The following is an 11,738-nucleotide window of genomic DNA, read 5'->3' on the forward strand; positions in this document are numbered from 1 at the left end:
CTGACACACACCCAGACACACACAGACCCAGACACAGATACACACATCCAGACACAGGCACACACTCACACACACACCCAGACCCAGGCACAGGCACACAGACACAGGCACACACTGACACACACCCAGACACACACAGACCCAGACACAGATACACACATCCAGACACAGGCACACACTCACACACACACCCAGACCCAGGCACAGGCACACAGACACAGGCACACACTGACACACACCCAGACACACTCACACACACATATAGACACTTACCCAGATGCATACACACATACATACAGGCACACACCCAGATACACGCACAGACACACACCCAGACACACACAGGCACGGGCAACACTTACACACTCATACACACGCGCAGACACACACGCACACCCACACACACACACATGCAGACTTGCACACAGAGACACAGGCAACACTTACACACACATATACACACAACACACATACAGACACGCACACCTACATGCACACACACACACACACACACCTAGACGCAGACACTCGTGTTAATCGGCCAGAAAGCCTCTGTCGTTAGATGAACTTTATCTCAATTCATTGCCAGGGAACTATTTTTGGTTTGTGACCGTCGTCTATGTCTGTTCCATGGAGAGTTTTGTTTCGGTAGCTTCCTAAACCACACAATTACAATATTATTATTTTTTTCACCATTTATTCCCAGGTCAGAGTGATTGGTCGGAGGAGCATGTGCCAAAATATTAAATATGTCCTAAAATAATATATACATGTATTAAAAAAATCACGTACTATAAAGGGGAACTGAAATCTGGCGAATGTGTGCCTGCAGCTACACAGAGCGAAGCGTTTAAAGATGAAAGTGGAAGAAATAAAAAGGCTCAATTTAATCTGCATTAAAACCCTTCAACATAACGTTTGTGCTTAAAAGTCCCCACAGTGGCTGATTGGGGCTAAATACATTTCTAACCATGGCTAGGAGCGATGGTATTGCTCGGAAACACAGCCCCTCATTCACACAGCGCTTTTTTCATTACTTTCTATAATAAGCCCGCACATTATTAAATGTCAGAGAGATGAGAGAGAAAGGAAAGTCCAGCAAAATGTTTGCTTAAAAGAGAGAGAGAGGGCACTAGAATCCCAGCCCCGAGTTACCGCAATGAAGACACAAATTAAGTTATGTTTGGGTTTCCTGTGGTTCCGGGAAATATAAATAATTATTCAAAACAAATCGCTTAAAGAGACGGCAGGGCCATGTGTTGTCACTTTCCCCTGAGCTTGTGTTACGGGGCAAGCGTGGAAGAGTCCGCGTTTGAAAACAAGAGTTGCACCTTATTTTAAACCAATACCCCCAGATGTTGCGCGGGTGGAGGATGTACGTTTGTGAAAAGCGACTCGTCGCCTACTCCGTGGAACCGCGCGGGGTATTGGCCGCCTGTGCGGTTTGAGACTTTGGAGATTTCTTTAAACAGGAAGACAAAAAAAAAGATTCGGTGTGGCGGTGGAAGACGAATTTGAGAGAAAATATTCCACCTCGCGAATGGTTTAAATTAGACCCCCCCCCCCCAACACACTCCACCCCCCAAAATAAAAGAACACAAAGGTCGTCAGCCGCTTAAACATCCGGTCGCCCCTTGTAAGGTTGTATTTGAAAAGCAAAATAAAAGTTTTGTACACTTTTTTTTAAACACTTCCACTTAAAGCTGATTTATTAAAAAAATATAAACAGCACCGCGCCACCCAAACGTCTTAAAGAAACATTTAAGCATTTTCCCCTGTCGGTTTAAAAAGCTGATAGTAAAAACCGCAGCACCGCAGATCTCCCCCTTTATTGTTCCAACATTTTCTTATTAAATGTAGGTTTAAATATTAAGCGTCAGATCTTTCGGCGATGCCACCAGACAGTAGGAGGATTATTTTAAACCAGCTGCAAATTTCCCCTCGCTAGAACTCACTACCTGAAACTTAAGGCAAGTTGAAGGGAATTAAAAGTTTTTCGAAAGTTATAATTTGCTGAAATTGACGACCGATTTTTTTGATGTAAATCTATGAAAGACTTTTCAAATTAAACGACAATCACCTGGAGTAGTAATCAAAATATAAACAATAAGCCAGTAAGTATTTCTTTTGTGTAGCTTCTACTGGTTGAAAGGAGATTTTTCAAACCCAACCACTTTCACGCAATGTGTGTCTGTAATTAATTTAAACACCAATACATAATCGCTGATAAAATGAGACCATTCCATATTTTTGCTTTTGTTGCAAACTTAGTGTTACTGAGATTTCATTTATATGCAGATATTTCGTTCTTTTAAATTTCGAACAGAAGGACAGGGTTGCCGTGGGCGCGGGTACGGCAACATTTTAACAACACTCGGCGGAAGAAGAAACACGAGGTTGGTCAGTAACATTTGTTTTTTTTTTTAAAAACAAAACTCCTAGAACGGATGAAATAAAACTTGGGCAAAATATTTGAAGGTTTCGCTACATCAGGACCGTCTGCAACGCCGAAGATCGGAGTTCCACTGTCCCTCCGCTCTGCTGAAGGTTTAGTTTTTGAGATGTGATTTAAATGCGGTGTGGCTGGACACAGGAGACGAGGGGGGGGGGGGGGGGCAACAAGAAATCTGCTCACTAAATGAATATTGACTGTTTTTAAATGTTTTTTTTCTCCAAATCGTTTTGTACCTTCAGCTAGTTATTCTTTCCCAATAATATTACTAAACTCCTAACAGCGGGGAGGGTTTTGCATTATTCATGCCATTCCCAAACTCCATTATTTCCTCCCTCGAGCTTTTGTCCTCGGATTTCTCTCCCCCCCCCCCCCCCCCCACCCCCCTCCCCCCCACCCTCGCAGTTTTTTTTTGAATGAGAATTGTTGTGCTTTGCGCGCCTCGGAACTGGCTGCTGTCTTTCTCTCTCTTTCTCTCTCTCTCACTCTCACTCTCTCGCTTCGCCTCTGTTCCCCTCTTTTGTATTTCAGCCTTTTAAGACATTTTCAATGGACTCGAGATTCTTTGTACGCAAGTTCATCTCCAAGTCTGAAAATGAGTCCGTCTTCGAGAAACCCCTTTGTCAAAACCAGTAGAAAGGTCTGAACATCTCGTTTGACAGTTTTTTGTCCTCTTTTTGTGGTGTCTGTGTGGAGTGGAAAGAGGGGTGGGGGGGGGGGGGTTGTTTATTTGAATATCCCCGAGTACACTCCAAGGAATTAAAAGAACAAGAGGTTTTTTTTGTTGTTGTACTCTCTCTCTCTCTCTCTGCCTTCAAAAGTTTGACCACGAACAATTTAGAGTTGGTACCCGAGCCTCGACCCATCCACACTTGGGGAAGGAACCGATTGAATCAACGTATGGGGCTTTTTGCTGTAACTGGTCAGATGGTATAATTGGAAGGAGCGGGACACTTGGTGCATGCACGGAATCAGAGGCTAAAATATTTGAACTTAATTTACATTAAAAATAATCACCACATCATTTGCTTCTGATCTCCTCCAACAAACCCGCATTGCCAGATAAATACAAGTTAATAACTTTTGTGGGCATTTCCTTTCACATCGATCCCATGAACATTGCAATTTATTTACTAACCAAGTGATGGTATTTGTGTCTGCCCCCCCCCCCCCCGCCCCCTCCAATCCCTCCCCCAATCCCCCCCCCCCCCCCTTCCAATCCACTCCACCCCTCCCTACAACTCTTGATCATCCGAACAGACTAAATGGCCCATCTCCTCGCCTTTCAGCAGCAGGCTGCAGCGATCTCCCTTCCTAATTGTTATTGAGTGGCAGAGCGGGGCAACTGTCAGCCGCGGTTTCAAGGGACCGTTTAAGAAAGCTGGAGGACGATCTGTCCACAACACAAATTAATTTCAGCTCTAACAATACTTTCCATAATTGATGGGCGCAGCCTGTGGAAGCGGACGGCCAGCAGTAGCCCCCTACACACCCACACACCCCCCCCCCCCCACACACCCACACACACACCCCCACACACACACACAAACACCCACACACCCACACACACACACACAAACACCCACACATACACCCCCCTACACACCCACACACACACACACACACACACACACACACACAAACACCCACACCCCCCCTACACACCCACACACACACACACACACACACACAAACACCCACACACACACACCCTACACACCCACACACCCACACATACACCCCCCCTACACACCCACACACACACACCCACACACACACAAACACCCACACACCCACACACACACACACACACACACACACACACAAACACCCACACACACACACACACACAAACACCCACACACCCACACACACACACTCTCACACACACACACACATACACACACCCACACACACATACACACACACACACATACACCCCCCCTACACCCCCCCACACACACACACACAAACACCCACACACCCACACACACACACACACACACAAACACCCACACACCCACACTCTCACACACACACACACATACACACACCCACACACACACCCACACACTCACACACACCCATACACACTCACACACACCCATACACACACCCACACATACACTCACACACACAAACACCCACACACCCACACACACACTCTCACACACACACACCCCCCACACACACCCACACACACTCACACACACCCATACACACACCCACACATACACCCACACACACACACACACACACACCCATACACACCCACACACCACACACCCACCACACACAGACCAACACACCCACACACACACCCATACACACACCCACACACCAGCACACCCATACACCCCCCCCACACACACACCCATACACACACACACATACACACACACACTCACACGCACGCACACATACACACACACTCGCACACACCCATACACATACCCACACACACACCCATGCACACACACACATACACACACACACTCACACACACCATACACACCCACCCACACATACACACACACACTCGCACACACACACACGCCCATACACACACCCACACACACACACCACACCCACACACCCATACACACACACATATACACACACTCACACACACATATACACACCCACACACACACATATACACCCCCACACACACCCATACACACACCCACACACACCCCACACACATATACACCCATACACACACCCACACACACCCCACACACCCACCCACAGGCACATATGCACACACTCATATACACGCACACCCACATACACATCCACACCCACACACACATATATACACATTCACACATACTCCCACACATACACCCATACACACATATATACACACACCGACACACACACACTTATGTACATACACACCATACACATATCCACAAACACATACCCACACACATATATACACCTACATACACACCCACATACACACACAACACCCCCCACACACACATACAGACACACCCACACATGTACACACAAAAACACATACACACACTCCCCCACACATACACACCCATACACATATACACCCCCCGCACATGGACATACACAACACAGACATATACACACACCTGCACATCCACACCTACATATACACACATATACACACGTACATACAGACACATACACACAGACCCCCACACGAACTTGCACACCCATACAGTTAAACGCACACATATACACACACACACACACACAGCTGCACACGCACGCATGCTCACAGACATACACACACACCCCACTTCCTGCACCAAGAACGTTTCACACTCGGGACCGCCTCATCGGGAGGGCGGTTTCCATTTCTGGGACACAATATTCCCCCAATTCTGGGAGCTCGGTCACAGATTAATCATTGGGACGAAATAACTTCGCCACTTGAAGCGGGAGAAGGACAATTCTGCCACTGTGCCCCACACACATTTTCAGATATGATACAGATAATATTTGCCTACACTTCCGTGCAAGAGAACAAACACACGAGGCTGTTTGTGCACTGCTTTCTAAATTCAAAATCCATTTCCCATTCCATAAGGTCAACTCATGCAGCTAGCGAACGAGCCAGCGGCCAATGCAGAGCGCAGGGCGGGGAATCAGGTGTATTTTCTTTATTGGAAGCCCTCTCACACAAACCCCCGATTTCTTTCTCTCCTTGGGGTGGGGGGTACCAAGTTTCCAATTTAGTGAAGGCATAAACGAGGTGGGAATTCAGAATGGAGCAGGAACATCTCCCCCACCCACCCCCACCCAAGCTATAACCTTACTCACTGCCCGATATGGACAGGATGGCGAGGGGAACTCAACTAAACCCCAATGTGGGGCGGGAGAGTAACGACAAAGCAAGTGTGAATGTTACCTTTCTCCCCGAGGATGCCATCAATACTATGTTTAGTCTTTCTGACCCCATCTTCGTCTTTCTTCTCCATTTCTTCATCATCATCTCTCCTTCCAAATTTGGCTCTTAACACCCGACTGATGGAACTCACTTTCAAAAGATAAATAAATAAATAAATAAAAATTATATTTTTTAAAAATAAGGAAATTCGGAAAATCGACACTTTGGGTGTTTGTTTTTTAAATTTAAGTGTCGATTCGCTAAATGAAAAACCTCAGAACAAGCCTATTCCACAACAACCAATTGTGTTTCAATATGTCCTGGTCATTTAAGGCAACAATTTGATTATTTAGTTTTTTTTGAAAGTTCTCCTTCTTATAGAATTTGATAACATTTAAAATAAATCGTGGTAGTTCTCCTTAAAAAATTTAACTTTTGATAAATTCGCCTGTTCTCAATATCTTTTGTCCAGATAGTCCTGTGATTTTTTTTCAAATGGGAAAGGTATCATTGGAAAGTTCCGTCCCCCCTCCACTTTAGGGGCTATTCAATGAGGGGACGAGGGAGGGGGGCAATATTAGGGTTGTCCCCATAACTGTAGCTTCTCCCTATCTTTCCCAACCCGTTAACCTTCCTTAAACCTGTCAATTTCGAATCAATTTCTTCCATTGGAATAGCAACCGATTGCCGGCGCTGGGACCCGTCCCCCTCCCTCCCTGCCTCCCTCAGGGGGGTGATGCGGAGACCGAACGGAAGAAAGAAAAATGATAACGAAGAAATGCTGCAAAACACGAAAAATGGTCAACAGACAAGGCTACAAAATAAAACAAGTGATCCCACAGTGTTGCCCGCCGCCACCTCGGAACCCAGTTCTACAACACGGCCTCTGGGGGACGGGCCTTAATAAAACCGACCTGCAACTTGCAAACAGTTTAGCAGAAAGTTAGCGTTTGTATGTGGAGCTGGTGGTGAAATTGTGCCGGGTGGTTTCAGGGGCGAATCAAATGGCGCGCGTGTGGTTTTTTGGGGGGTTTGTTGTTGATGGACGCTGGGTGAAAAATGTACCAAGTCTAACCTGGGACAGGTTTTAAAAATTGGTGTTGGTGTCGCGGCTACTTTCTGCTATCCCCTCTCTCTCTCTATCTCTCTCTCAAGTGGATAATTGAGAAGGGCTGTTAGAAGTTATGTCCCCCCTCTCTCTGACAGTGCCTGGCTGTGCATGCTCAGGGCGTGGGAGGTGTTGGAAGGTTTCCTCACCTGAAGGAACGCTGCTCCTGTCGCAGATGCCGTCCTTGAGCAGCTTGTCCCGAATTTCCCAACTGAACATCCCCGGGTTCTCCCTCTTGTACTCTTCGATCTTTTTCTCCACATCAGGCGTTGCTACCTGCTTTAGAGGGTCAACAGACACCGAGAGACAGACACCCAGACAGAGGAGGGGGGGGGGGGGGAGGGGTGGAAGGAACAAAAATAAACTTTTAATTCAACTGATGTGAGAATCACACAAAATAACTGAAATCGGAGCGTTTTAATTGATAGTTGGTAAAACACCGAATTGGCTTCAAACACCGTTTATTTGTTGTGAATTTGACGTCTTGTCTAAATGTGGGTTAGGACAGGATGTCAGAGCCATCCCCAAATATTAATTCCCTTCCTGTTAAATACCAGTTTCTTGAAGTTCTAAAAGATTTTACATTGTGAAATAGCAAAGCAGCTTCGACGCTGAATTCAGCCCATTCTGTGAGCTGTCCTCTTGGCCAAAGCTCAGCTACTTTATTGCGGTTCAGTTCGCTTTCCCCTGCCGGCTCTCACTGCGCTGTCTGAATTTGGAGCCGGTCCCTCTGTAATTGTTTGTGTCACTGGGAAGGAACGGGGAGACTCGTGTCTTTTATTTTTTTGTTTTTCTCTCTCTCTATCCGCCCGGTATGTGGAACACAACCTCGGAACTTCAATTGAATTGTCATCCTCGGTGTGACCCAGTTTGATGGGGTGTCCGTCATTTCGAAAGTAACATTGAAACAAAGCCACAACGATCATTTTTTTTTTCCAGGAAAGTTTTATTTTCCTCCCCGGAGTTTCGCTGTCGGATTCCCGCGGTTTGAAATGGGATTGGGGGTGTGTGTGAATGAATCCAATTCAATAGCTGTTGGGGCAGGCAGTGGAGAATATGCCCGCCGTGGGCTTCAGACCCACTCTTGGGATATCTGTTGTGATCACTTCAAAATAAGTTGCAACGTGTGTTTAAATTATTGTTCATACGATTCTATTTTGACCAGAGGGTACTGAGAGTTAGTGACGATGAGAGTGTGTGTGCGACAATGTGAAGTTAAACTTTGGCAATTTAATTGGTGTTTGTGCCAAGGTTGCTGTTAAAATGTGGGTGATTTTTCTGTGTCTCGCTTAAGTTTCACATTTCCCTCTCCTCCACCTCCCTGCTGTTTTTAGGGGGAGGAGGGAGGTATTGGTTATTTCTTTTTGTACCTCATTCGGACTTGCCTCGACCCCGCCACTTGCCCCACTCACCCTGGGCTTGCTGCCCCCGATAGCCCCGGGGCGGATCGAGCCAGTCTCTTGGTAGCGACACAGGATTTTGGACACGCAGCCATGGGAGACACGCAGCTGCCTGGAGATCACACAGGGCCGGATCCCGTGGTGGGCCATCTCCACGATTTTGTGTCGAATATGGTTGGGCAGGGGTCTGCCGTTTATAAACACACCGCCCAGCTGATTAACTCTCCCCTGACCCAGAGGCGTGGACACTGGTTAGGAGAGAGAGAGAGAGAGAGGGTGGAAGAGAAAAAGAAAAGTCAAACATAGAACCAGTGGCAATAAAGGCAGAGATAATGCAGTAAGCGGTGTCTATGGCAGAGCTGTCATTAACAATCTCAGGTTTAAAACTGCCCAATAATGATTACAGCTCAATCGCATGTATTTTCCCAATGGCATTTTAATTGGGATATTTTATTTCCCCCTCAAGTCTCCTGGAATCTCTAACTTCTCCCCAACATTGTAGAATTGCTGAATGCAATTTCCCAATACAGGTGGGTTACTGGCTGGGTTCCAGGTGCAGCTTCACCCGCTACTGTTTGAGAAATGGAATGTTGATTTAAATATATCGAAGTGTAATATTAATTTAATTACAACGTTTTTAGATAAACCTCTCCCCTCCCCCTATTAATCGGGTAAGGGGGTGAAAATGCCGTGCTGGACTTCAGTGAAGGGGAACACAAGTTTTGGGGAGTCTCGAAATATAATCGGACTGAATGTAATTAAGTCTGGAACTTTCGGAATCAGGGCTGACTGAGGATATCCGGCTCTGACAGCTTTGCAAAAACCCTGCCGAAGAATTGAAAAATCAGACTATTCCAATATATTCACTCATTACAAACCCGGGGTGACCCCTTCAGAGGAAAAAAAAGCGCCATTTTCCAGTTAAAGATGGACCTCAGTTAACGAAATAAATTCGCTTTTTCCAAGAAGGGTTTGCTCCCTCAGTGAAGTGTGTTGGTGGTATTTACAATGGATAAAAGGCGAGACGGAATATAAATACACAGAAGGCGACCAGACACTCGCCGCCCCGCTCCACCGAGCAGATTGGAGTCCTCACCCCCTTCCTGTGAATCAGGCATCGCTAATTTGAAGTAATGGTGACCAACACACGCGGTTAGTTTGGCCACGGCTCATTCATCTCAAACATCTCTAAGTGGCCCATCTCTGCTCTCGATAGGCACTAGAAATTGTAGCACTTCCCTCACTCATTATTCCCAGTCATGTTGTGCAAATATTGGAGTAATCCCCCTTTATCCCCTCTCCTGACTATTTCTTCACTCCAATGTGCCGGAAGATGCACTTCACTAAATCCGCACAGTTGTGTGTGTTTTACGCCATGCGCGCGGCTCAATGAGCTTGCACCAAATTCCTCCTTCATCACGAAATTGTCGGGGTGGAGAGGGAGCGAGTGAATCCCATCCCAATCCCAACAAACACCATCTCTCGGCACGTGCTCGGAAACATTATGACAAAAAGAACATTAGCACTAAATGCCCAGTGCCAATTAATTCAAGATACACCAATCCCTTATGTTAAAGCAGGTGCAGCAGAACAAGGCACACTCCTGGGTAAACTAACCCAACTCCCCCCCCCCCCCCCCCCACCCCACACACACACACACACAGAGGTAAAGTCAGGTTATTTCTAATGTAACTTAATTTATCTCGTTTTCAAAATACGAAAGTAGTTTTCTTTCATCTATACTTCTTTGTAGTTTAATATTTCAATACCTACTTTATTGCAGAAATTCAGTTGAGTCACGCGCCGCTGAAGTTAGACATACCTTCCAGTGGAAATCCTGTCCGGCTGTAGCTCTGGCCTGGACTCGGGCGCATCATCCTCGGTGCTGTCCCGGTGAGAGAGGTCATTCTAGAATGGGTATGGAGAGGAATGGGATGGGCTTCGAAAGGAGAGATTTACACAAACACACACAAAATGAGCGAATGACAAAGTCCAGCGGATACAGTGAATGGAAGTGACTGAGGCCCCTGGTGATGTGAATCTTGTTAGTCTGGATTCGCAGCCGCCTCTGTCTCCCGGGCCAGGCACCACTCGCTCTGTGATCTTCCTGAAAGAAAAAAAGTTGCTCAGAGAGTGGGGAGGATGGAAGTTGGAAGGCTGAAGGGAGAGCTGGCGGGGATAGGAGACTAAGCTGCAATCCAACCCCTTCGCAATAAACTTTCCCCTGCTGGTTAGAATCTCCCTCCCCCCCCCCTCACATACACCCCCTCCCCCCCCTAGCCCCTGGCTGTTTTAATGCTATTTTCTGGAAAGTTTTTTCAAACTGATCAAACTCTGCAGGAATCTGGGAGATGCGGAGGCGCCCAAGTTGGGCGCAGTGTGCTGGAGGAGAGGAGTTTAAACTCTCCTAGGCTGGGGCTCATTCTTTTATTCATGAGGAGGGAGCGATGCGCGCTGACAAGTGAATGCGCCAATGACAGAGACTTGGGACTCCGATCACACTCTCTTACATTCACTCTTTCGCTGCCTCGTTTTCAACCAAACAGATCTTTTATTAAAACAATTTTTTTTTTGTAAAAAGAAAATAATTTTTTTTTAAAAGCTCCCAGTCCGAAAAGAAAAATAAAAGAACTGGAAGTTCTCCTCGTGAAGAGAAAGTGTTGTACTCCCACTTACACCAAAAATTAAACTTCAGCCCGAGGGATTGGCTCTTTCACGCTCAGTCCAGTAGCCACAGACACTTTTATTGAACAACCTCGGGCAACCCAACTGGACAAACGCCGGGTCAAAAAGCAAACCTGGGGCCGGGATTTGACTTGCAGCCATTGCACACCGTTGTCTGATCTTGTGGACAATCACTGGTATTAATGTTCACTTCGTCCTCACTATTTAAGCAGTGAAATT

The 11,738-nt window shown here is 46.4% G+C and overlaps 1 protein-coding gene across 1 annotated transcript in view; it reads right to left on the reverse strand.

Annotated features, from left to right (window-relative positions):
• Positions 1 to 11,232, reverse strand: part of LOC140392649 (paired box protein Pax-7-like) — a 1,255,382-nt gene extending 1,244,150 nt beyond the window's left edge. The window contains 4 exon segments of the mRNA XM_072478121.1: positions 6,348 to 6,476; positions 7,584 to 7,713; positions 8,847 to 9,082; positions 10,657 to 11,232. Coding sequence (XP_072334222.1) covers positions 6,348 to 6,476; positions 7,584 to 7,713; positions 8,847 to 9,082; positions 10,657 to 10,741 — 580 coding nt within the window. The 5' untranslated portion in view covers positions 10,742 to 11,232.
• Positions 11,233 to 11,738: the final 506 nt, after the last annotated feature.

The sequence above is a fragment of the Scyliorhinus torazame genome, chromosome 16, assembly GCF_047496885.1.
Source record: "Scyliorhinus torazame isolate Kashiwa2021f chromosome 16, sScyTor2.1, whole genome shotgun sequence".
NCBI classification, from domain to species: domain Eukaryota; kingdom Metazoa; phylum Chordata; class Chondrichthyes; order Carcharhiniformes; family Scyliorhinidae; genus Scyliorhinus; species Scyliorhinus torazame.